The sequence below is a fragment of the Notolepis coatsorum genome, assembly GCF_963971535.1.
Source record: "Notolepis coatsorum genome assembly, chromosome: 3".
In the NCBI taxonomy this organism is placed as follows: domain Eukaryota; kingdom Metazoa; phylum Chordata; class Actinopteri; order Aulopiformes; family Paralepididae; genus Notolepis; species Notolepis coatsorum.
The window spans coordinates 32228896-32256895 of record NC_140167.1 but is presented as its reverse complement, the minus strand read 5'-3'; the positions used below and the strand labels follow the sequence as shown (position 1 = coordinate 32256895).

The 28000-nt window shown below is 48.4% G+C and overlaps 1 protein-coding gene across 1 annotated transcript in view; it reads right to left on the bottom strand.

Annotated features, from left to right (window-relative positions):
• The window catches only part of plcb2 (phospholipase C, beta 2), a gene marked incomplete at both ends in the record, with an annotated part of 65004 nt that overhangs the window by 22858 nt on the left and 14146 nt on the right, over positions 1-28000 (bottom strand). The window contains 9 exons of the mRNA XM_084311144.1: positions 10080-10231; positions 11722-11846; positions 14760-14844; positions 15134-15230; positions 15603-15685; positions 22905-23118; positions 23371-23455; positions 23953-24035; positions 27765-27922. Of these exons, the coding sequence (XP_084167270.1) occupies positions 10080-10231; positions 11722-11846; positions 14760-14844; positions 15134-15230; positions 15603-15685; positions 22905-23118; positions 23371-23455; positions 23953-24035; positions 27765-27922 (1082 nt within the window). The remainder of the gene's footprint in view (positions 1-10079; positions 10232-11721; positions 11847-14759; positions 14845-15133; positions 15231-15602; positions 15686-22904; positions 23119-23370; positions 23456-23952; positions 24036-27764; positions 27923-28000) is intronic.

Sequence of the window (28000 nt, the reverse complement as noted above, 5' to 3'; positions counted from 1 at the left end):
ACACACACACACACACACACACACACACACACACACACACACACACACACACACACACACACACACACACACACACACACACACACACACACACACACACACACACACACACACACACACACACACACACACACACACACACACACACACACACACACACACACAAATAATACAATTCCTCTGCCCTCAGAGATTCATGCAGAATTACGCTCATGTTAAGCTGCTCTGCTGTGATTGTTACAGGAAATAACACCTCCACTCAATTTCCCATCTCACATTCCTGCCGTCAAGGTCGTCCTTTCTCACCATTGTTATTTGCTCTTTCACTAGAGCCCCTTGCTCAGCTGATTAGACAGCACCCTCTTATCTCTCCTATCACATTTAATGATACTAAGCACCATATTGCATTGTACGCCGATGCCATGTTGTTGTTTATAGATAAGGCAGCCTCTTTATCGCACATATAGATAGACCTTTGGAGAATTTAGTACTATGGATGGTTACATACTGCCTTTAAACTCAATACTAGGTCTGGCTGTGCTGCCTTCTCATATACTGTACATGTTGTTGAGAACTAGTACTTAGGGATTGATGTCTATCCATCATTAGGCACCATCACTACCAAAAACATTAAAGGAATGTTTAGCCATATAGAGGCAGACCTAGAAAGATGGTCTCATCTTCCTCATTGATTGATTGATTGATTGATTGATTGATTGATTGATTGATTGATTGATTGATTGATTGATTGAAAATGTTATTAACAGATTGCAGAACGGGTACAATATAGTAATACACACAATTGTTAAGGGGATGCAGACCAGAGAAAGACTTTCGTCTTGTTTACATCAGGGTCTCCCATTTTCAATTCATAACATTTATGACATACATGATATACAGTACTGTTTATTTACAGACAGAGTTTCTAAAGGAGAATATATACAATTGAGGGGGAGGAAACTGTACATTGGGGGGGTTGGGGGGGGGGGGGGATTGGACATTTACCGGGGCCAGTTTCGAATTGCGGCCTCCCGTAGGTGCTTTTTTAGAGCGGTTTTGAAGGTGGGTAGGGATTCACATAATTTTACGGCTGTGGGTAGGGCATTCCACATTGTTGTGGCATAATTGTGAAACGTGTTTAGTCCCTTGTTTGAGCCGACTCACTCACTGCAGACCTGTGTCTCTATTGTTAAGATGGATGTTTTGCCACGAGTGAACTTTTTCTCTTATATGTTACCCCTACAGTACCTCCTCCCACAAATGACTGGGACTCGACTTGCAATGCCACAGATCTGAGGGTGGTCTTTCGGTCCCAAATTTCAAACACTACTTTTTTTTTTTTTTTTTTTGGTCTTTTTCCCCCTCCATTTTCCTCCGATTTTCTCCCATCCCAATGTTAGTCGTATGCCAATTCCCAGTCCCTTCCTGGTCGCTGCGCACTTACCCCCCACAGTCAGATCATCTGGGAGAGTGGAGGCTACCACGTGCTTCCTCCGACACACGTCCAGCCAATCACCGCTTCTTTTCACCTGGCAGCGCGGATTCTCATCGAGAGGGCGTAGCGTGTGGGAGGATCACACTATCCCCCTCAAGTCCTATCCGCGCTTAGCAGGCGCCCCGACCTAACTGTAGGAGTCGCTGTTTACAACGACCCGGACCCACCCCGCCAGCTTCTCCCACCCTCTAATACAGCCAATTGTATTAGTGCAGACGGCCAGCCAAGCTGGTGACAACCCCGGAGCTGTGAGCTGGATTCGAACAGGCGAATCTCCAGCTCACAGCTCCGGGGTTGGTGACGAACGCAATCTCCGCTCGGCCACCTAACCGCCCTTCAAACACTACTTTTGTACTTTGTCACCTTTCAAGGTTCAACCCTAACGCATGAGTCTCTTGGAAGCCTGTAGAGGAGAAGCTCACCTTTCCCCTCAGGCTGCAAGATCTGGTTCACGCTGCTATACCACTTAAACGCTCCAAGCTATGCCTAGGACTATTGTTTCTTACCTTCTCACTCTGTGGTGGCGTGTAGCAGAAAAAACGTCCAAAACAGCCCAAAAGTGGCATTTGAATAGAACCAATGTTTAACAACTATTCACTTCTCGCTGTAAATGTCCCCTTCTCATTTCCTGCCTGGAGAGACGGAGGCATAAAAGATGTAACTGGTATCTCCAGTTATGGTCCTCCATGAGGGTACCTGGTGTCCCTTGGAATACACAACTCATCCCTTATGCTTTGTGTGGGATAGAGATCTGGGTTGACCTGTTGATAATGAATCTATACCATACACTCAGTATATCCATAGGACTTGCCTCATTCCACCACATAATGAAGATTGTTCCCTGCCTGTGCCACTGTGTGACTTCTGCCCTGATGGACACATACTGTAGGTTCTTTTATGCATATGTTTTGGGAGTGTAGTGATATGGCGGTCAGGTGTCAGGTCAGTTACTTTGGGAACTGTATTACCATTTTCACCCACAGCCATGCCATTTAATGATTTCCAATTATCATATCCTGGGAAACGTGTATTGTTAGCAGGCCTGACCGCAGATATTTGCTATTTGATCACACAAAAAAACAAGTGAATCGATGTATATAGTCTGTAAAGAGATATAAAGAAAAACGCAGGCAAACACACAAGAATACAAGAATACAGACACACACACAATTTTATTTTCAAAACAAGAGCAAGGGAAACAACTCCCCGCTATACTCACTGCTGACTGATCAGGTTCAATAAATCATAAATCTGATATGATACAATAAATCATAGATTCTAACAATCTAGAATCCTATTTTATAAAACAGGATATATTGAAAATAAGACATAGTGTTAGGGTTTGACACCGACCCCAAACGCAACGACACAAGAGAGTAGGATTCAGAGTTGCCAAAAACAAGGGCTTGTTTATTAAGGCTAAATAAACAGCACAGACTTGGAAGAGTTCAAACAAAGAATGGAATACAAGCAAGGATGAATGTTGCTGCTCTGCAGCTTCTCCCGGGATGGTAGTCAGGGGAAGCAGACGCTGACGTCAGAGCCGCTCTGCAGACTTCTCTCGGCAGAATCTCCGAGGTGGTTGCGGGACCGAGAGAGAGAGAGAGGGAGCGAGTTAACTCTGAGTGCAGGTGGAACAGAGCAGGTGAACAGGAGAGGTGACTTGTACACGAAAACAAAGTTATCCAAGTGACTGAATCTTCGGTGTAAATATACACTGTGAGTAACGTTCCAAACACAATCCCAAGTGATAGATATCTTCGGTGCAAAAATAAACACTGTGAGCGAAGTCCCAAAATACAAATCCAATGTGATAATATCTTCGGTGTGTAAACACACAGTGGGAGATGTTAGGCCAAAATATTATCCCAATGAAACAATCCAAAAAAGGCTAAACGCTGGGTGAGTGACTGTCTGATAAAAAGCTGGAAATCTTCAGTGTTATATAAACACACGAAAAACGGAATTGGATCAAAGACAGTCATAAAAAACTCACCCAGGTGTTGTGCGTAAAGAGCGTTGGAACAGAACGGAGCGAGCGCGTCACCACGGGGAAAGGGTGTCCAAGAGGAATGCTTCTTGAATATCCTGGAGGCAAAGCACAGGGAAACAACAGCAGGCAGCAGGAACGGCGAATGCAACTGAAATATCAAAACGATCCAACAAAACTTGAATGGGGAAACGGGGTATAAATAATACGGGAATGCTTAATTGACAAGCAGTGACAGCTGAGGGAGGTGATTGAAAAGCGTGTGGACGGGGGAGAACCAATCAACGACGTCTCTGGGAAGAAGCGTGTGAATAGGGGAATGAAATGATTAACAGAAAACAAATGGAAAATGAGCGAGTAGGCTTAAAGGAACAGAGCGAGTAAGTGAGCAAAGGACAAAAACCTCACAGTACCCCCCCCTCCACGGGAGCCACCCGGCGACCAGGCCGACCCGGCTTGTCAGGATGGGCACGATGGAAGTCAGTGATCAGGCCGGGATCCACGATGAGCTGCCGGGAGACCCAGCTACGCTCCTCAGGGCCGTAACCCTCCCAGTCCACCAGGTATTGGAACCCCCGGCCCCGCCGACGAACGCCCATCAACCGGCGGACCTGCCACTGGGGGTGACCATCCACCAACACGGGAGGCGGAGGATCAGGAGCTGGAGGCATAAGGGGACTGAGGGAGACGGGCTTAACCCGGGAGACATGGAACACAGGGTGAATGTGCATGGACGCAGGAAGTTTCAGGCGTAGGGCCGCCGGACTGAGTACCTTCAGGACCTCGAAAGGTCCGACGAAACGGGGGTTGAGCTTCTTGGCCGAGGACCGAAGCGGGAGGTCCTTTGCGGAGAGCCACACCCTCTGCCCAGGGAGGTAAGTCGGCGCAGGAACCCGGCGCCGGTCGGCACCACGACAGGCGCGCTCAGATGTCCGGAGCAGCGCGGTCCTGGTGATCTCCCAAACTCGTCGGCAGCGGTCGAGGTGGTCCTGCACGGAGGGAACTGCCACTTCCGCCTCCTGTGCGGGGAAAAGAGGGGGTTGGTAGCCCAGGGAAACCTCAAATGGTGAGAGGCCGGTGGCGGAACTGACCATTGAATTGATGGAGTATTCAACCCAGGGAAGGAAACGGCTCCAGGATGCCGGTCTCTCGGCTGCCACACACCGAAGAGCAGACTCCACGCTCTGGTTCATCCTCTCCGTCTGTCCGTTAGTCTGGGGATGATAACCAGAGGAAAGACTGACCGTCGCCCCCAATCCCTTGCAAAAGGCCCGCCATACCTGGGAGGTGAACTGGGGCCCCCGGTCAGAGACGATGTCCTGGGGAAACCCATGAAGGCGGAACACGTGGTGAGTCAGGAGGTCCGCCGTCTCGGCCGCCGAGGGAAGCTTGGAAAGGGCCACGAGGTGAACCCCCTTGCTGAATCGATCCACCACGGTCAGAAGGCAAGTGTTCCCCTGGGAGGAGGGAAGACCTGTGACGAAGTCTAGCGCCACATGTGACCAAGGACGGCTTGGAACGGGAAGTGGCTGTAAGAGCCCGGAGGGTGCCTGGTGTGAGGCCTTGCTGCGGGCACAGACCGCGCAGGCCAATACGAACTCCTTGACGTCGTTCCGCATGGTGGGCCACCAGAAACGACGAGCCAGGAAGGAGAACGTGCGATGGACGCCAGGGTGGCAGGCGAACCGGCTGGTATGGCCCCAAAGCAGTACCCGGGACCGGACAGAGTCGGGGACGAAGAGACGATGAATAGGAACGTTGCTTGGAGCACGCTGGAAGCGTAGGGCACGTCTAACCACACCCTCGATGCCCAAGGTGATGGCTCCAACCACTCGGGCCTCCGGGAGGATGGGAGTAGGGTCCTCAGAGGGTGGAGCCCCCTTGGAGTGTAACCGGGACAGGGAGTCGGCCTTCGTGTTACGGGAACCGGGGCGGAAGGTCAGCGAGAAGTCGAACCGACTGAGGAAACTGGCCCATCTCGCCTGCCGACCGTTGAGGCGCCTGGAAGCGCGGATGAACGTCAGGTTCTTGTGGTCCGTCCAGATGGTAAAAGGCTCCTCGGCTCCCTCTAGCCAATGACGCCACTCCTCCAACGCAGCCACGACCGCCAGCAGCTCCCGATTGCCGGTGTCGTAGTTCCTCTCGGCAGGGAGGAAACGACGCGAGTAGAAGGCGCAAGGATGTACCTTCTGGTCCGAAAGAGAACGTTGGGATAGGACAGCGCCCAGTCCAGTATCCGAGGCGTCCACCTCCACAATGAACTGTCTCTTGGGGTCAGGGTGGAGCAGGATAGGGGCGGAAGTGAACCTCTTCTTGAGGGAGCGGAACGCAGCACATGCCGCTGGGGACCAGTCGAACGGCAGAGCGGGGGAGGTCAGCTTGGTAAGTGGCTCCGCCACTTGACTATAGTTCCGGATGAACCTTCGGTAGAAGTTGGCGAACCCGAGGAAACTCTGTAACTCCTTCCGAGTGGTGGGTTCAGGCCAATCCTCCACAGCTTGGATCTTGCGAGGATCCGCTCGGGTCAAGCCCTTCTCAACGATGAAGCCCAGGTAGTCGACGGAGTCGGAGTGGAAACGGCACTTCTCCGCCTTGACGAAGAGCCGATTGTGGAGGAGGCGCTCCAGCACACGGCGGACATGCTGGATGTGTTCCTCGAGGGTCCTGGAGAAGATGAGGATGTCGTCCAGGTACACCACCACGAACACCTCCAGCATGTCACGAAGGACGTCGTTCATGAGTGCCTGGAATACCGCCGGGGCGTTGGTGAGGCCGAACAGCATCACTAGGTACTCGTAGTGGCCCCTGGGGGTCTTGAAGGCGGTCTTCCACTCATCGCCCTCACGGATACGGACAAGATGGTAGGCACTCCGGAGGTCCAGCTTGGTGAAGACGGAGGCCTGGGTCAGTGGCTCGAAGGTGGAGTTCATGAGAGGTAGCGGGTACTTGTTCTTGATGGTGATCTCGTTGAGCTGGCGATAGTCGATGCAGGGTCGCAGGTCCCCATCCTTCTTACCAACAAAGAAGAAACCGGCCGCCACCGGGGAGGAGGAAGGCCGAATGAGTCCTGCTTCCAATGACTCAGAGATGTAGAGATCCATCGCCTTCTTCTCCGGAACGGTCAGACTGTAGAGGCGGCTGCCGGGAAGGGGAGCCCCTTGGCGGAGGTCGATGGCGCAGTCATAGGGGCGGTGAGGTGGAAGGGCCTGAGCCCTGGATTTACTGAAAAACTCCAAGAGGTCGTGGTACTCGGGAGGTATGGACGAGAGGTCCGGAGGCGACTCACCAGCGGGCCTCCGGGGCGGGGGACAGGACGCCGCCTGCAGACACAGGGCGTGACAGGAGGAGCTCCAGCCCTTGATGGTACCGGAGGACCAGGCGATGTGGGGCTCGTGCAGCGCGAGCCAGGGCCTACCCAGGACCACCGGGACAAGGGGGGATTGGGTGATGAGGAACTGGATTCTCTCGACGTGGTTCCCAGCGATGGTCAGCACGACTGGGCCGGTGCGTTGAGAGATGTCGGCCAGGCGGTGTTGGTCCAACGAAAAGATCTCCAAGGGCCTCACAAGGTCCTCAAGTGGAATGTTGGCTCGGGTAGCAAACTCGAAGTCGAGGAAATTCTCGTCTGCCCCAGAGTCGATGAGGGCCTCCACCGTGGCTCGTTGGTCCCCCCAGGCCAGGGTGACGCTCATCAGATGGTCAGGTGGTGCGCGGCTCTGGGAATGGGAAAAACGGCTCACCAGGATTTCCCAGGGTCTCGGCGAGCCTGATCTTTTGGCCGGGTGGGGCAGTCGGCGATTCGGTGTCCCTCCCTTCCGCAGTAGAGGCAGAGACCGGACCTGAGCCTTGCCTCACGCTCCGCCTGGCTCAGACGAGAGCGTCCCAGCTGCATGGGTTCCTCCTCGCGAACCGAACGGGAGGACCCGCTACCACCAGTTGTGTTGAGGACAGGGCGTCCAGGAGTGACGTCATGCGTCCGGGGAATCCGGGGTACCTCAGGAGGTAACAGTCGGGTCCTCTCGCGCCTTCTCTCCTGGAGGCGTCCGTCGATGCGGATGACGAGGCTAAACAGGTCCTCGAGGGAGTCGGGCACCTCCCGAGTAGCGAGCTGGTCCCGGACTGCGTCACTGAGCCCCCTCAAGAAGGTTAGGCGAAGTGCAGGGTCGTTCCATCCACTCTCCACCGCCGCCAGTCGAAACTCCAGGACGTAGTCAGTTACCCTGCCGCTCCCCTGTCGGAAGGTCCCCAACCGGGCTCCAGGGTCCAGACCTCGGGCTGGATGGTGGAACACTCTGCGGAGCTCCGCCACGAAGTCTGGATAGGAGAAAACAAAATCTGCATCCATTGCCCAGGAGGAAGTGACCCACTGGGCAGCATGGCCTGAAAGCAAGTTCGTCATATAGGCCACTTGGGACCCTCTAGCAGTAAAACGGCTTGGTTGATGACGGAAAACCAACTCACATTGCATGATGAATGTGGCACACTCCTCGGGATTGCCGTCGAACAGCCGTGGGACGGAGAGACGGGGTTCCCGAGGTGCGGGATCAGCTGGGGCTGCGGGGAATGCTCCTGAAGGATGTGAGGGAAGTAAAGCATTAACGGTGTCGCTCAGCGAGTGAAGCTGAGCGAGAATACCAGACTGTTGTCCCGCCAGAGCAGCCAGTGACCCTTGAATAGGCAGGACCTGTTCCCTGAGATCCTGCACCGCAGCCGCAGCCCTCTCTAGTTGGTGACTGTGATCCTTGGTCAACTCGACTTGATTAGCAAGAGCGGTTCTGACCCTCTCTGTGTCGGCTGGGGTCGTCATTTTGGTTGGATCGTAATGTTAGGGTTTGACACCGACCCCAAACGCAACGACACAAGAGAGTAGGATTCAGAGTTGCCAAAAACAAGGGCTTGTTTATTAAGGCTAAATAAACAGCACAGACTTGGAAGAGTTCAAACAAAGAATGGAATACAAGCAAGGATGAATGTTGCTGCTCTGCAGCTTCTCCCGGGATGGTAGTCAGGGGAAGCAGACGCTGACGTCAGAGCCGCTCTGCAGACTTCTCTCGGCAGAATCTCCGAGGTGGTTGCGGGACTGAGAGAGAGAGAGGGAGCGAGTTAACTCTGAGTGCAGGTGGAACAGAGCAGGTGAACAGGAGAGGTGACTTGTACACGAAAACAAAGTTATCCAAGTGACTGAATCTTCGGTGTAAATATACACTGTGAGTAACGTTCCAAACACAATCCCAAGTGATAGATATCTTCGGTGCAAAAATAAACACTGTGAGCGAAGTCCCAAAATACAAATCCAATGTGATAATATCTTCGGTGTGTAAACACACAGTGGGAGATGTTAGGCCAAAATATTATCCCAATGAAACAATCCAAAAAAGGCTAAACGCTGGGTGAGTGACTGTCTGATAAAAAGCTGGAAATCTTCAGTGTTATATAAACACACGAAAAACGGAATTGGATCAAAGACAGTCATAAAAAACTCACCCAGGCGTTGTGCGTAAAGAGCGTTGGAACAGAACGGAGCGAGCGCGTCACCACGGGGAAAGGGTGTCCAAGAGGAATGCTTCTTGAATATCCTGGAGGCAAAGCACAGGGAAACAACAGCAGGCAGCAGGAACGGCGAATGCAACTGAAATATCAAAACGATCCAACAAAACTTGAATGGGGAAACGGGGTATAAATAATACGGGAATGCTTAATTGACAAGCAGTGACAGCTGAGGGAGGTGATTGAAAAGCGTGTGGACGGGGGAGAACCAATCAACGACGTCTCTGGGAAGAAGCGTGTGAATAGGGGAATGAAATGATTAACAGAAAACAAATGGAAAATGAGCGAGTAGGCTTAAAGGAACAGAGCGAGTAAGTGAGCAAAGGACAAAAACCTCACACATAGGGTCCAAGGCTGTTCCTATTTGTTCTATATGCCAATTAGATTGCAATTGTCCGGCAGCGTGGCTACATGAGTAGAGCTCCGGACTCATGATCGGAATGTTCGAGCCGGTTCGAGCCCCGGTCAAGGCCTTTGTCGGAAAGCACTCTGTCCTCTGGACTAGTCAGTAACAATGCCCCTGTTACGTTGATAGGGACACCGTATCGCTGCGAGTGCCATCCTTCGGATGAGACGCTAAACCGAGGTCCTGACTGAATCTCTGTTGTTAAAGAACCCAGGACGCCTATCGCAAAGAGTAGGGGGTTCCCCGATGTTCCTGGCCAAATTCCCAATCAGGTCTCTGACATCAAGGCCACCTAATCATCCCTTCCCCTTAATTGGCTGATATCAATCCCTGTCTCCTAAGCCGTTCAGCCATTGTGTAGTGTGATGTGTGCCTGGTGCCAGTGTATGGCAGCCATTGAGCCTGAGTAGTCCAAGGTTGGGTGCTACACAGTGGTGGTGAAGGAGGCAATTTCCACTCTACATTGTGGGGAGCGCTTTGAGTGTCTAGAAAAGCGCTATATAAATGCAATGAATTATTATTATTAATTTGACTGTATATTTTCCCTAAACAGCCTCACACTGAACAGCACCACGGGGAGAAGAGTGAGAGATGTAGCGATGCATGCAGTCACACGCTGGGATACAGGACGGTGCACTTGCCTTTATGGTGAGAGTGTTGGCCACGATAGTGTCGATCCTGTCACAGAAGGGGTCGAACTTCTTGTCACCGCGGCGCAGCACGTCGTGCTTGAGCAGGTAGCCGGTTCTGCCGTTGAATTCAAACAGCGCCATGTTTAGCTGCATGGGGAAGTCTAGGGAAAGGATCAAGTCAAGACATTTATTTATATAGCACATTTAAAATCTCAAAGAGCAGACCAAAGTGCTGTACAGTAAAAAAAAATATTAAAACTATAGACATAGTCACACAGTGTAACAGAGGACAATACAACATGACAAAAGACAGGATGGACAGTCAATACAGTAGGACCACAAGACACTAGGAGTATACAACAGATGCTACAGTATGACATAGGACAGTATACAATATTATGACACAAAGACTATACAGCCAACAATATAGTAAGACATAGGAGACTAGACGATATGTTATGGGAGTAGGACTATGCAACAGACAGTACAGTAAGACATAAGACACAGGGAATGACAATAGAGTAACTGGACACTGTACAGAACACAGAACAGCAACACAAGGGGGATCGAATAAGCACTATAGGCTGACAGAGACTATTGTAGAGAGAATGGTAAGGGAGTGGGATTAATCCTAGCCAAATGCTATGGAGTAGAGGTGGGTTTTGAGGTGGGATTTAAAAGCATCCACAGAGGGAGCAGATCTTATGTCTGGGAGAAGACCATTCCATAGCCTGGGATCAGATAAATACACTCAATTAAGTCTACAAATACAGCAAGAAATCACAGTGTGAAAAATGAAATGACATTTCAATAAAAGGAAACAAAAGTATGCCGCAAAACGAGTTGAAAAGACAACAAACCGAGAGATATAAAATACAGATATTTTAAACAGGCCTTTTTATAAAAGTAGGTTTTGGGGAGTGATTTAAAAAAAAATTGCCAACTTCAGATTTTCAGGCAGGACGCTCCAAAGCATTGGGGCCCTGGCGGCAAAAGCTTGGTCACCTTTGTCATTTGTCATTTGTCATGGGCCTTTTATATAGTTATATGGCTGGGACTTGGGAACGGAACTGGGTTTGCAGGCCCAGTGAGAGCATTAGTCTCTCCCCTATTTGCATACAAAATGCACACAGCTCCCCCTTTACACTGAAACGTATGAGGATTCGCATGGATTCTACATTGGCCCCTAGCTAGTAGCTACATCACTTGGCCCGAGCTACATCGTTCATTCACCTTTAAATCCTTGTGAACAGTCAGGTCATCAAGCAGGGTCCTTCTTACTGTTCCCAAGTGGGAGAGACTAAATGCCCTCACTGGCCTCAAAGCCACAAGTTGTTCATAAAAGTAGTTTATAACCCTAACCTCGACCTTAACCACTCTCATTACCTACAAATTAAAGATGAATGGAAACATTTTCCTCCGTGCCACTGGGCGAGGGTATTTTTTGTCTCTCCCATGCAAAGGGCAATAGAGCTGTGTGCAATTAAAAAGGTGCAACACTGACATGCAGTGGTGAAAGACAGAATGTCAACCTCAAAAGCAGAATAATATATATTTATGTATAGGCAAGAATCAATATCTTAAGTCATTACAAAATTATGAATAAAACATCCTTAACACTGGTCAGTGGTGATCGTATCTCCAGTCATACCCGTAGTCTGGTAGTTGAGCGCCACCATCTGGCAGCCTGCGTTCCAGAAAGGCTGGGGGCTGTAGTTGGAAGAGTCCATCCTGGTGCCTTTAGGGTAGATCCTGCTCATCTGTCTCTTGTTGTACCTGGAGTACGTGGTTCAGGAAGCATAGAGCTCTAGAACAAGATGACCCCAAACTATTTGACATGGAGGGCCAAAGGGATGAAGAATGATATGAGAGGAGGGCGACATGCCCAAAGAATTTGACCCAGAAATTTGTATGGATAATTTTTATAAATATAAATGATAATGTCTCAGCTCTTACGTCACTGTGTTTGTTCCTCCTAATAATGGAAGTTATTTAAAACATCAAATTATAAAAGAAATCGCTCATGAAATATGAAAAGTCTGAGGTACCTATACAATCAGATAGAAGCTACTAACCACACTACCCACACTATGCTTTTACTAGAACCTATACTGTTAAGTAGGTTCACCCAGTAGGTAGAAAATCAGCTCCTACTAAATCACATTGTATAGTGTCAACAGTAGCAATATGCAGCATCTAACTTGGTTGGGCGCTACATCGTTTGTGATGAGTAGACAAAAGTAAAACTGTTCATCTATTTACACTTCCGCATTGTCCACTTCCATGTTGTATTGGTTGTAGAGCACATCAGTAAATCACACTTTTAAGTGTAATATTGCACTGCATTTTGGGAGTAAAGTATAAATGCACTCCATGCTAAGCATACTCAATAAAACCTGGAAGACAGTAGACATCCAGCCATTTCGAGGGTACTGAGGGCTGGGATAAAAAAAAATGCCTACTTGACCGTCATAAAGTTAAGACTACTGAACCTCTAAAAAGTGAAAAGACTGTACCTGGCCTGGGTTTCACACTCTGCACAAATCTGAAATCTATTTTATTTTTTTTATCCACTTTTTCTCCCATTTTCTATATTTTCTCCCATCCCAATTTCGTATCATCCAATTCAACCCTCCCCTGTCACGAAAGCTGTTTCTTGCCTCCCACAAGCCGGCTGCAATGTGGACTAAGTCATACATAGCACAAGTCCCCTCCGGTACTTGAGGTAACAGCAGTCGCATCTTTTCACCTGCGCAGCTCGATCTCTCAGTGGCGAGGAGTAACGCGTGAGAGGCTCACGCTGCCCCCGACACTTCTTGATTCTACTGCGCAGGCGCACCAACCAACCTGTAGGAGTCGCTGTCCACAACGCCAGATCCCCACCCATCAGTTTCCCACCCCCTAATACGGCCAATGTGTATTAGTACGGACGGCCAGCTAAACTGAAAGCAATGTGGAGCGCTGGGCTCGAACAGGCAAGCCCAGCGTCTCCGTCATTCGTGGCGAGCGCCTTGCCCACTACGCCACGTAGCCACCCTCAAATCTGAAATCTATTTATTCTCTGGACGCCCCCTCCCCCCAAGAAATAATGTAATGGAGGCAGGATCTTTTCCTGTGGCAAGGCAAATTCATTTATATAGCACAATTCATACATAGAGGCAATTTAAAAGTGCTTGTCATACAGTATTAGGGATGTCCGATATTATCGGCCTACCGATATTATCGGCCGATATCGGCATTAAAATGGGATATCGAAAAATATCGGTATCGGTTTAAAAAAAATTTATACTTTTTTTTTTACATTTCTATAACCTTTATTTACCCAGGCAAGCAAGTAAGAACAAATTCTGGTTTTATTGATTGTCAAAAATATGCATAATGTTGTGTTAATTCCACAACAAGAGATATGTAAGGGATAATGTATAGCTACGAGGTCATTGTCGCAAAATAATTGACCGACACGTAGTTTAAAATACCGAGCCGCTTCGGCGAGGTGTTTTAAACGTCAGTGAAGGTCAATTATTTTGCGACAATGACCGAGTAAAGCTATACATTATCCCGCTTATTACATGGCTAACTTACTAACAATATACCTAATTCATTTGACAAATCGCAGTTGTTCTGTGGCTCTGTCAGCCCAAATAAAGTGATTATTATTATCGCGGGCAGCCTCTGTTCTGGCTCCGCTGTAATCTACACACACTCCGCTGCGGCAGTGTGTCTGATTTGCTGCACTGATGTGGGCTTGATTGCCAACAGCTGCGCACATCGGTCATTATTGTCCCACAGCGGTCATTATTGAAAAATAATGACCGCTGTCGGGGCTCGGGGGGCTATTGACCAATCACAAGCAAGCATTTCGGCGAATGTGAAAACGCCATGTAATAAGTAATGTTAATTACCTGAAATTATTCCATTTTTTGGGGGGGGAAACCCTGCATATATCGGTATCGGTTGATATCGGTATCGGAAATTAAGAGTTGGACAATATTGGTATATCGGTATTGGTAAAAAAGCCAATATCGAGCATCCCTATACAGTATATTAAATATGGTTACATAGAACACATGATTTAGGCGGAAGGAATTAAGTAGGGATGCTCGATATTGGCTTTTTTACCGATACCGATATACCGATATTGTCCAACTCTTAATTTCCGATACCGATATCAACCGATATCAACCGATACCGATATATGCAGGGTTTCCCCCCCCAAAAAAATGTAATAATTTCAGGTAATTAACATTAAATATCTCTTGTTCTGGAATTAACACAACATTATGCATACTTTTGACAATAAATAAAATCAGAATTTGTTCTTACTTGCTTGCCTAGGTAAATAAAGGTTATAGAAATTAAAAAAAATTTATTATTTTTTGAAAACAGATACCGATATTTTCCGATATCACATTTGAATGCCGATATTGGCCGATAATATCGGTAGGCCGATAATATCGGACATCCCTAGAATTAAGGAATTAAATAATAATACTTAAAAATAATTTTTTTTTAAGTAGTCCGTGTAGGGGCATGTCTCACATCCCCTGGAAGTTTGTTCCACAGAAGCGGAGCGCAGCTCTAGAACCAGGCGATAGATGAAAGATAGGACTGCATGACACCTATACCAGTTGGACCAATTTCGTGTGAGTTTGAGACATGAGTCAGTTGCAATCATTTTTTGAAGGATACTCCACAAACTCCACAGCAGTCTTTGAAATCATAGTCTCTCCTTTCGTCTCCACAAAAGATGAGATGACGTAACTCTTGTTCTTTTCTGTGAAATGAGGACGGGGCCAGATTAATTGACTTCATACCAATTTTCAGCCATTTAATAGATCCTCTTTAACAGCATATAGAATTCATACTTGAGTAATTTGCTAGTATTTAATGTGAAGCACCGTCTGATTCTTCACATATTGAAATTCTTTATTCGGAATAACCCCTTGAGATATAGCATCTTGTTTTCGAGGGGCTCCTAAAAAATCCTCACATACTGGTAAAGGTTATCCACATATTCAGAGTCAGGGTTAGTCTTTTGTGAATTAAAGAAAGATTTCACATACGTCTGGCATTGTCAAAAGAGATGAATTTGTTGGGCTGGATGTAATTGACCAGGGCTGACATCGCCTCGTACGCTGTCACTTCCTGTCCAGCTGTGCCCTATGGAGGAGCGACAGGGTCACTGAGTCAGCTGAGTCGTGAGATACGGACTGTGCAAAACAGAGGATTATATAATAATAATAACTTGGTTTTATATAGCGCCTTTCATAAAACAAGGTCGCTTTACATTGGGCGAAAAACAACAATAACAAACATGGTGGACAGACAACATTCAATGTAGGAAATTAGGGGTCAAAGGCCATGTTGAAGAGGTGAGTTTTGAGGAGTTTCTTTTTAAGGAGTCCAGAGTTGGGGCGTTGCAGAGTTCTGCGGGGAGGGAGTTCCAGAGGGTGGGAGCTGCCACTCTGAAAGCTCTGTCCCCAAAGGTCCGCAGTCTGGTTCTGGTTCGCAATATGTTCTTCATCCTCTTACCTCGTCCGAGGTCTTCATCTTCTCCTCGTCCTGATCCTCCGTCTCCTCCTGTTCCTCAGTGTCCTCTGCAGCTATGTCTCCCTCTGTTCACATCAAGACAATGTTCAATAAGAACGAAGGTTATCCTATAACCCTAGTTATATGAGTATAGCGAGCACTCTGCTCTATTGGAAATGTCCCTTTAATCATATGCTATCATGAAAACTTTCAACCACATGCACGCATCACACCTGCCTGACCACGCCCACATCCGCTCACAAGCGGGGTCATGGCCATACTACCAGCTCCTTCCCCAGTCTTTCACCGCCGAAACGGAAGACACATGGGGTCCTCAGTGAGTCAGAGCAGAGCGCTCGCTATACTCATATAACTAGGGTTATAGGATAACCTTCGTTATATTTCGTATAGCTTTGCGCTCTGCTCTATTGGAACACAAGAGTGGAGCAGAGTGGAAAGCCCGACAGATGTACCCGCTGAGGTCCCCTACAACCATCAGAATACCGGGGAGGATCCGGGCCCCCCCGCCCCCCCTAGTGAGGGACGGGAGGGAGACTGGACCCGACTGTGCGAAGAGGGAACAGTACCTGAAACGCACAGGGTGTGCAGACCGTGGGACTTACCTTCGTATAGAAGGGCCCGCGACTACTTGGTCGCGCATCCCGCACGCCACCAGGGAATGGACGTGAAGCAAAAAACCCACGTCACAGCCCCCAACATCGCGGGGTCGGGGTCAAAAATCCCCGACCCCGTGGCAAGGCCGTAGCAGCGGGGCGCGGAGGAGGCGCCAGCCCCAGGCCACATCCCGGGGGCTAGGACCCCCCGAAAAAGGGGCCTGGCGAGGTCAACTCGTGACACCACCCCCCACATCGCCAGCGTATCGGACAGGGCCTACAACAGGTGAAGGCCCTTCTCCACCTGGCACACCGCTCCGAAGCGCTCCAAGGAGGCTTCCCCCCCACAATGTCGTGGGGCCAGCTGGCGCACCGGGGAGACAACCCTCCAAGGAGGTTGATCCCTCAATCCAGGCAGACAGGTCTTAACAAGAGCAGAACTCGACCTGCGCCCGGAGCACTGCGGACTAGACAGGCGCCTAAGGGGCTAACTGTAAGAACAGTATCCGGGCGGAAAGGGTGTTCGGTATGCCATGCACCAATGCAAGAGACTCCGGTCTCGAATCCCAGTGTCAGCATTGCCTGCGGCTTGGGCCAGTCGTCATACTATCTCAATTGACAGAGGTAGCGGGTGGAAGTCGATGGGTGGGGATTGGACGTTGTGGACAGTGACTCCTACAGGTAGGTTGGGTGACACCTGCACAGCAGAGACAGGAAGTATCGGGGGCAGCGTGAGCCTCACACGCGTTACTCCTCGCCACTGAGAGTCCGCACTGTCTGGTGAAAAGATGCGACAGGCTGCCTCCTCGTGTACCGGAGGGGACACATGATGCAAGGCTTCTATCCTCACTACAGCCGACCAGTGGGAGGCATAGTCTAGCAACGTTCAAGACAGGGGAGGGGAGAATTGGCAATCCAAAATTGGGATGGGAGAAAAATAGAAAAATAAGGAGAAAAGGTGGATCCAAACAAAAAAAGGGTTAACCCAGGCCAACAGGTCAGCGAGGGCAAGGCCCGACCTGGGCCTCGAGGACCGGGACTTACACAGGGATGCATAGAGGAGTTGACAGAAGCAGCCTCCCCGACAGCCCCCTCCCATCCCTGGTTTAGCAGGGAGGGAGGGGTGAAATTAATGGAGAAGGACCAACCCACCTAACATTGTGCAAAAAGGTACAACATAGTATGGACCAATGCACACCACTGTTAAGGGCAACTCGTAGTGGCATCTATATGACACACACATTCATGACATCAACCCCTGTGACGTCCGGCCTGCCCAGGCATTTTCCCCCCGGAAAAGCTCAGGGTCCTTCGGGGTACCAGAACTTGTCTGCGCCCCGGCGGACAACGGGTTAAACTGATCCGGTCCGGTGCGACCAGGACAAGTCCTGTGCCCTTGTCACGACGCCGCCCCCAGTCCTAAGAGGGGGGTAGGTACGTGTGTCGATCCAAAACATCACAGAGGGCGCCACCAAGACGGTCAGTACGCGAACGCACCGCTCCCGGTGGCCTACCTAACAGGCTTGAAACCCCCCTGCCAATGTTTGATCTACTCCGTCATCTCCCCCCGGGGATGTACGCGAGTCCTCGAGTCTAACCTAGTGCACTGGCGCTCGGTAGAGACAAAAAAACTCCTTCCCAGCCGACCGCATAAAAAACGCAGTTTTTATGATGTTGGGCAACCAAGGCGCGCCGGTCCCAAAAAGCCGATTAAATCATTGAAAAACACCCTGGGCCAGCGCTGATCGGTCTCGTAAGACCAAACTCTGATTTATGAAACAGCGTGTATGCTCGTAAAGAACCCGAGAACAGTGATAGCGAATTTCTAACAAGAAAGAGCCCCACAATGTTTCCCCTCTCTGTCTGGGACGATCAGCAGGAAGCCGGTACTAGAGACACAGACACAGGCTCTTATACGACGAGCCTGGGGATAAAAACCGTGTCAATTCTGCTCTTTATGTAAGAGGGGAAGACAGCGGTTTTCCCAGAGAGACCTCAACGTGAGTGAAACAATTGAAAAAGGTTCATGTAACAGATTGGACTAAGTAGACACAACGGCCCAATATACACTACTGTTAGAGAGCAGAGCAGAAGGACCAATAGTCCTACCTGGAAGAGGTCAAGGCCCTGGCGGGATGGTGCCAGGAAAACAGCCTCTCCCTGAACGTCAGCAAAACAAAGGAGATGATTGTGGACTTCAGGAGGTCGGGGGTCAAGGACTACAGCCCCCTCAGCATCGACGGGGCACCGGTTGAGAGAGTGAACAGCTTTAAGTACCTCGGAGCCCACATATCCGAGGACTTGACATGGACCACACACATTGACAGTGTTGTGAAGAAGGCACGACAACGCCTCTACTTCCTCAGGCGCCTAAGGAAGTTCCAAGTCAGTCAGAAGATCCTTAAGAACTTCTACTCATGTACAATAGAGAGCATCCTGACTGGCAACATCACCTCCTGGTTTGGGAATAGCACTGCACAAGACCGAAGCAGACTACAAAGAGTGACACGTTCAGCCGAACGCACAATTGGAGGGGGGCTCCCCACCCTCCAGAACATTTACAACAAGCGGTGCAGGGGCAAGGCTAAGAGAATCATTAAGGACTCCAGCCACCCGAACAACTGCCTCTTTGAACTGCTGCGGTCAGGCAAGCGATACCGGAGTCTCAAGGCGAGCACAGAAAGACTCAGAAGAAGCTTCTATCCCCAGGCCATCAGGCTGCTCAACGAACAATGAACACTACACAACAACCATCAAACGCACATAGCACACACATCCACACGCACACACTCACTTTAAACAAACACACTGTAGCACCCACTCCCCACACTTTATATTTATTGATAAAGGATTTGCACTACAACTCGTACACCTTACTGTAAATTGTACCTAAATTGTACCTCATCCCATTTCTGCTTTGCACTATATAGTATTGTATATTAGTACACTGCATAGTATATTGTATATTATATGGTAACTCAGTTACGTCTATTCTGCATCGAACATTGTACATATGTCTATACTGAACATTGTGACCTCATTTTCTACTTCTAATTTACATGCTATACTATGTTATTTGATACTTATCTTGTCTAGCACAGTCTCTGGAGCGTAACAGTAAGAAGCATTTTGTACAAAAGTATTCTGTACTTCTGTATGACAACTATTAAAGAAACTTGAAACTAGTCTCGATTGCATCGCATCATCTATCCTTTACAATGACAGCGGCCTGTAGCACAGGCCCTGTAACTCACGGACATGTCTCTTGGCCAATAAAAAAACGCGCCTGTGATGTCTTCAATGGCCGGGGAAATCCTGTTTCCCACTATCCTAATTTGGTGTGGGAGACAGGGAAATCCCCCCCCCCCTCCCTGCGATGTGAGAGCTTGTCAGGGAGACTGATAGGTAGAAAGGCACAACCTCTCGGTCAATCAGTTTCATAAAGGATATAACTATATCCGGGGGGAGGTTTATTTGTCCACCCCCCTCAACCACCTCACCCTGGGCCCTGATACGACGCAATAAAAAAGCAGAGCCGTGACACCAGTTGCATAGCGCGCTACATGAAAGCACATGCACCTGTAGAGTAATAGCTTTACATCCTGCACGCCAACCACAGTCGATAACCTCGCTTGTGTAAAAAACGGATTTTATCCACGGCTCTGGCTTATGTGCGAAAAACTTGCCACCCGCTATTTTTACCTTCACCCTTAACACTTTGGATGCCAACGACATGCCGCCAGTTGAGTGCCGCCAACGACATATAGCGTTTGTTTTATTGGCGATTTTAATTCATATTTCATCAATCGAGCCTCACGCTAGTGTTGCAGAGTCTCTCTGAGCTCAATTGGGAAGATACCGCCCCCTATCGTCTCTCCCTGTGTAACTGCACCCCATTAGTTTAGACCAGGGGTCAGCAACCCTAGGCACGCGTGCCTGCATAGGCACGCGGGGGCATTTGCATAGGCACAGGGGGCAGCAGTAAAAAACAAAAAAAAAAAATGTTTTTCTTTTTTTTTTGCTCTGAAATATTATAGTGAAATATTTTGCACTGTTGTCGCATTTATCTTGTTGAAATCTTCCCACAGGTTCTTTTTACTACCACATATTTAATTGAGACCCTTTATTTGTTTATTATTTCAATTTAGCTGGAAATACATTGCTACATCATTCAGTAACATTTGCAGAGCCTTATAAGAAAAACATTATTACGGTCACCATTGTGACCAGTGGGATTAATCAACAATTTTGATTATTTATTTTTCTATTTCATTGAACATTGCACATGTTAAAAGCCATTTTTTTTTACTCAAAATGTGAGTATTACCAAGTCAACTTGTGTTCTTAAAACAATGACAATAAACATAGTTTTATTAGGTTGAAATAATGTGGTTGTGTACTTATTTTTCTGTTAACTTATTATGGATTGAAAACTGAAAACCTTAATGCACAGTAACTGAACTCAATATTTTTAAGTTCTGGTAACTTATTATTTATTTTTTTTACAGTGTAGTCTTGCGATCAATCAAAACTTATTTACACGATATACCTCACATTCACCCTCCATTCACATCCTGGTGTTCTCCATTAGGCCTGTAGGTGGAGCTATGACAGCACACGTACAGTACACACACCGATGGTGTGTGATGTGTCCAAAAATGAATGGGCAAATGTGAGTGAAATGGTCGCACTGTATGCAGCTGTTTGTCTGCATTGCATCCCCCCCCCCCCCAACTCAGAAGGGGTAATGTATCCTACTTTCTCGGAGCTCATTAGCTGTACCCCCGGGCACAGGTCGACTGACATCAACAATGGTGGTCTCCCCGTTAACAAGGCCTCTTGCTGGCGGGGCCAGTAGTGGCGACGGCTGGAGTCCTGCTCCGGCGTTTCACCCATATCCTGCGGCCGGCCGTGGTGCAGCCTGACGACATGTCCAGGGCCCGCTATCTCCCCGCGGCTATCGCTAACGGTTAGCAACAAACTAACGGCTAGCTCTTACAGGCCAGCTACAGGCTAACGGCTAGCAACAAGCTAACGGCTAGCTCTTACAGGCCAACCGTTAGCCGGTAGCTAACAGCTAGCTACTGAAGCTGCGTAAGGTGGAGAATAGCGATGCAGGCCTGGTCACTCCAGATAGCCAACTGCCTAGCCCAAAGAAAAGGCAGACAACGCTCGCCTCCCTCACAGGACGGCGTTGCCAGAGATACAGTGGCGTCGGCAGCGGAGCCCTAAGCTCGGGGACAAAAAACACGCAAGCTCGCATCCCTCGCGGCGGGAGGCTCAACCCACTTTCTCTTTTTGACTTGAACCCAGACTCGGAGAACGGGGCTCCCAGGAAAACAAAGCACACTCTGCCCGAGGGGAGAGAGCTCTGTCTTCGTGGGGCGTCAAACAAAAACTCCCCACCCCCTCCATGCAATCCCAATTGTCCATCGGACAAGCTAACGGCTAGCTACAGGCTAACGGCTAGTCTCTATATCTGTATCGGACGCGATGGAGAGGTAACGGAGGAATCCTCGCCTGGAGCCGACTGTTCTGCGGGGCCGTATGCCTGAGCAGCCGACCCCGCACAACTGACACATCTGTTTAGACCGTCCGCGCCCGCCGCTCACCGCCAATTGATGTGAGCGCCGGTGGAGGTCAGAATAATCCTCTAGACTCTCCGGTGGTGACGACATTATTCTTTCTTTCTCCCGTAAATTAGTGAGAGAGCGAAAAACAAAAGACAATGCCAACACAGCTCCTATAACTACACTAACTACTTTAAGCACTGAACTTGAACAGCTGCTCTACACGTACTTCACTGTGGTGAAAGTAGGGAAGGAGCTGGTAGTATGGCCATGACCCTGCTTATATGTGAGCGGATGTGGGCGTGGTCAGGCAGGTGTGATGCGTGCATGTGGTTGAACGTTTTCATGATAGCATATGATTAAAGGGACAGTTCCAATAGAGCAGAGCGCAAAGCTATACGAAATATAACTATAGTTAATGTTGTGGCAGCTTTCATGATAGTAGTAGGACTGTCACTCATGGGTGTTTCTGATTGTATTGATGAGGTTTATACTCATTCACCAGATGTTCAAAAATAGATTGGTTAATGGATGTTTTTCTTTTTTATTAAATGTTTTTTCACAGTTTATATATGTGGAAGCTTCATATGATTTAATTTCCCTCTGTCACATTCCATATGTGGGTAACCTTTACCAGTATGTGAAAAACCAGACAGTCCTTCACATTAAATACTAGCAAATGACGTGAGTATGAATTCTATATGCTGTTAAAGAGGAACTGTTAAATGACTGAAAATTGGTATGAAGAAAATGAATATGGTCCCTTCCTTGTTTGTGGAAACAAAAGGTGAGGCTATGATTTCAAAGACAATAATTGTGAGACTATACTCTTTGTAGAGTATCCTTTAAAAACTATTTCAAGTGACTCGTGTCTCAAAAATGTGACCAGCTTTGTCTAGACAGAACGCCTTTGGTAATTGAAACACACGTGAAATTGGTCCGACTATCCTGTGCTTCTAGAGCAAGGCTCTCATGCCCTGACTACCTCTCTCTCTCCGTTGAAAAACAATGGCCCAGCCAGCACAGAGCTACATCACCGGTGATCATGTGCAGGCAGCTGGAGACGCAGTTGGATAGTGCAGTCTGATTTAGGCCTCAGCTCAGTTGAATCCACTACCCACCTTGGTTCTCCTGGGTGCCGGGTGCGGTGTTGCCAGGGTCTGGTGTGGTATCACTGGGGTCAGGGGTGGTGCTGGCTGGAACCGTGTTCTGGTCAGCGGTCACCACAGCAGTTTTCTTGGCCTGGTTTGGCTTTGCGTGGCTTCCTTTCTTGTTCTTGATTAGGATCTTGCCCATGAGTTCGGACGGGCTGGGGATCTGCTGGCCCGGCTTCAACTGGATGGTACAGAGACAGTGTCAAACTAACTGAGAGGCAAACAGTGGAAACAAAGGATTGTTAAAATAAAAACACATACAGTATATAATATTGCATACAACCTCTCTCTCCCTCTATCTCACATATTCACAGACACACACAACATGCACACACACACAACATGCACACACACACACACACACACACACACACACACACACACCCACACACCCACACACCCACACACACACACACACACAGCAGCTACTCACAGGGTTCGTCTCGAGCGGCTCCGTCAGCAGAGCTTCACCAAATATGGTTTGACAATAGTTGGCCATCTTCTCCTGCTGCTTCACCCTGGAACAAGACGCAGTAGCACTCGTTAACACATCAAGTGTACCTTGATTTAGTGAAAGGTCCATCATTGTGTTCCGGAGAGAGGTTCCATCAATGTTATATTTGCAATAATGGAATTGTACTACTCCATTAGTAATAGGGGAATTATGCTGATGGCTTGCACAAGTTAGTACGAGAAAAAAAAGGATCTATCATCTGTAATTGAGTACCTCCATATAACTCTACATAACATATACACCTCCCATGTAATTCGGCTTTAAGTTTTCAGAGGAACAATGTTTTCAAACTGGATTATCTAAAGATATTACAGTGTTGTGTTCATTCATAATTAAAGACAGTAGAGGTCGAGTACCTTCGTGTGATATATCACATTCACACTCCCAAGTGATTTAGATTGATCTTACAACTGCAAATACATGGCCTGTCAAAACAAATTTCAACTATATGCTTCTTCTGTGCAAAGGGTTCAATTGTGACAGGAAGAAAAGCAGCCTTACGAATCCACGTGGTTCTCAAAGGACAGGATGACGGGGTACTGCGAGGTCTTGAAGGCGCTCTCTGCAATGGCCTCAATCACATCCTGTCACACAGACAGACAGACAGACAGACAGACAGACAGACAGACAGACAGACAGACAGACAGACAGACAGACAGACAGACAGACAGACAGACAGACAGACAGACAGACAGACAGACAGACAGACAGACAGACAGACAGACAGACAGACAGACAGACAGACAGACAGACAGACAGACAGACAGACAGACAGACAGACAGACAGACAGACAGACAGACAGACAGACAGACAGACAGACAGACAGACAGACAGACAGACAGACAGACAGACAGACAGACAGACAGACAGACAGACAGACAGACAGACAGACAGACAGACAGACAGACAGACAGACAGACAGACAGACAGACAGACAGACAGACAGACAGACAGACAGACAGACAGACAGACAGACAGACAGACAGACAGACAGACAGACAGACAGACAGACAGACAGACAGACAGACAGACAGACAGACAGACAGACAGACAGACAGACAGACAGACAGACAGACAGACAGACAGACAGACAGACAGACAGACAGACAGACAGACAGACAGACAGACAGACAGACAGACAGACAGACAGACAGACAGACAGACAGACAGACAGACAGACAGACAGACAGACAGACAGACAGACAGACAGACAGACAGACAGACAGACAGACAGACAGACAGACAGACAGACAGACAGACAGACAGACAGACAGACAGACAGACAGACAGACAGACAGACAGACAGACAGACAGACAGACAGACAGACAGACAGACAGACAGACAGACAGACAGACAGACAGACAGACAGACAGACAGACAGACAGACAGACAGACAGACAGACAGACAGACAGACAGACAGACAGACAGACAGACAGACAGACAGACAGACAGACAGACAGACAGACAGACAGACAGACAGACAGACAGACAGACAGACAGACAGACAGACAGACAGACAGACAGACAGACAGACAGACAGACAGACAGACAGACAGACAGACAGACAGACAGACAGACAGACAGACAGACAGACAGACAGACAGACAGACAGACAGACAGACAGACAGACAGACAGACAGACAGACAGACAGACAGACAGACAGACAGACAGACAGACAGACAGACAGACAGACAGACAGACAGACAGACAGACAGACAGACAGACAGACAGACAGACAGACAGACAGACAGACAGACAGACAGACAGACAGACAGACAGACAGACAGACAGACAGACAGACAGACAGACAGACAGACAGACAGACAGACAGACAGACAGACAGACAGACAGACAGACAGACAGACAGACAGACAGACAGACAGACAGACAGACAGACAGACAGACAGACAGACAGACAGACAGACAGACAGACAGACAGACAGACAGACAGACAGACAGACAGACAGACAGACAGACAGACAGACAGACAGACAGACAGACAGACAGACAGACAGACAGACAGACAGACAGACAGACAGACAGACAGACAGACAGACAGACAGACAGACAGACAGACAGACAGACAGACAGACAGACAGACAGACAGACAGACAGACAGACAGACAGACAGACAGACAGACAGACAGACAGACAGACAGACAGACAGACAGACAGACAGACAGACAGACAGACAGACAGACAGACAGACAGACAGACAGACAGACAGACAGACAGACAGACAGACAGACAGACAGACAGACAGACAGACAGACAGACAGACAGACAGACAGACAGACAGACAGACAGACAGACAGACAGACAGACAGACAGACAGACAGACAGACAGACAGACAGACAGACAGACAGACAGACAGACAGACAGACAGACAGACAGACAGACAGACAGACAGACAGACAGACAGACAGACAGACAGACAGACAGACAGACAGACAGACAGACAGACAGACAGACAGACAGACAGACAGACAGACAGACAGAGGCAATCACAATGGTTACTTCCAGACGGGGGCAGAGACAGCGTGACGCTTCTAACTAAGGGTCCTTGAGACGGCTCCAAGGCCATCACATCCTCCAATTTTACAGTAAATGGGACTGAGGTGACCCCGGGGCAGGGAGTGTGGACCTCTGGCTGCCCTTACATGGAGGTGTTGAGTAAGAGCGGACGAGCGCAGGTTTATTTGTGTGTGGGGGTCGTGTTTCGGTGAAACATCACTTGAAGAATAAGTAAGTTAAGTAAGTAAAACTTTATTTATATAGCACCCTTCTTAGCACGAGTGCACAGAGTGCTTTACAACAGTAATATATAACGTCAATAACGTGTGTGTGTGTGTGTGTGTGTGTGTGTGTGTGTGTGTGTGTGTGTGTGTGTGTGTGTGTGTGTGTGTGACTGTTTATGCCATTTGTAATGAATCCACATAAACAAACACACCAGTGCATGCATGAGCGCATCATGACACTCTAACGCCACGTCATGACACTGTTCCGTCTCCATGGACACCGGCTGGCGCCTGTACACAGGAAGCTGTCGCACAGAGGCAGAACACACTGCACTCCCTCATTCACAGGAGGCTTGGTACACTGTCAATTAATACAGTAGGCCATGTGCGGAATGTACAATTATGTAAAAATGGATTGGCGTGCACTGTACTGCTCGCTGGGGAAATTAAAGTGACATAAACAATCCTTGATCTTATCTGCCAATCTAAACTGTGGGCATATTATCACATATTATGTTCTTGAAGGCTTTGAATTGTAGATGGAATTTTTTTTTTCACAACCTAAATACAGGTCTGTTTTTACAAACATTACCAGTGTAAACAGCCTCAGAGTTCATGTTTAGTAAAGCTCATGTTTAGCCGTCCCATGCTGTCCTTGTATCAAAGGCTTAACCAACTTCAATCCAATGAATCACTAATATAGACAAAGGCAGTAGTGGGTTATACTACCTTTAATGTAAATGTGAAATATGTACAGTACAGTAAAACCTCATCAGAGTTCCAAAATGACGGTGGTTCAATTATCACGTTTGCGTTTTCCCCCCTAAGCATGCCGTTTCCATAAAACAAATGTTGTACTGTACTGGACTTGGAAACAACTTACGTTATTTCAGAAGAGATATTTTCTATATTTCAATAAGCCAAACATATGAGTCTAATGACCATTTGAGTCTCCGTTCCCGAGCAGTTCGGATAAACAAGTTTCTTAAAGGTTCTTAAAGAGTTGGAATTAAAAGTTTAGCATGGCCTACAAACAACGCTTTCACATGTGAGTGTGTGAGGACAGGGCCGTCCTGTGGGTCTGTTGGGCCTTAGGCGGGATCCTGAAAATGCCCCCCCCCCCCCCCCCCCTCCCCTCAAGAGAAACACTGTAACTGGTGAAATTGATTCACCAGACTACATTCAATCATCTTTGCAGACACCTCATTGGACGTTGAGCAAAGGGGGGAGGGGGGCACTCGTAGTATTATGTCCTACGTCTGTAGGGCCTGTAGGACAGGCTGTGTGAGAAGCTAGGGACAGAAGGAGATGCTATGTATCCCACAGTTCTTTTATAAGGCATTTATAAGGAAGTATTCCTCGACATGGAACTACAATCACAGCTGGAATGAACAGGAGTCAGCCGTTAGCCTGACATCAAAATGTCACATCCCATCATCCGTAATGAATATCAGTTAGCTAGTAGACAAACAAGCTAGTAGACAAACAAGCTAGTAGACAAACGAGTGGCGGCTTGTCATTTCCTTCCAATAGTGCTTCTAGGCGAGAACCACGCATACAGTAACAACACCTTGAAGAGGATCTCGGTTGTCATGGTGAAGCCGTGGGTTATGATTGGCTCCTCATCCGGAGGCTTCCCCTTCCAGCAGTCTAGCTCCAGACACCTGCAGCCAGACAGCAGACACTGCCGGTACATCTCTGGAGACGACACACCGGAGAACTGACCCGCTGCACAGGAAGGACACAAAGAGACACGAGAGTCTCAGGAAAATCCAGAAATAATCCTGTCCCTAAAAACTATTTAAT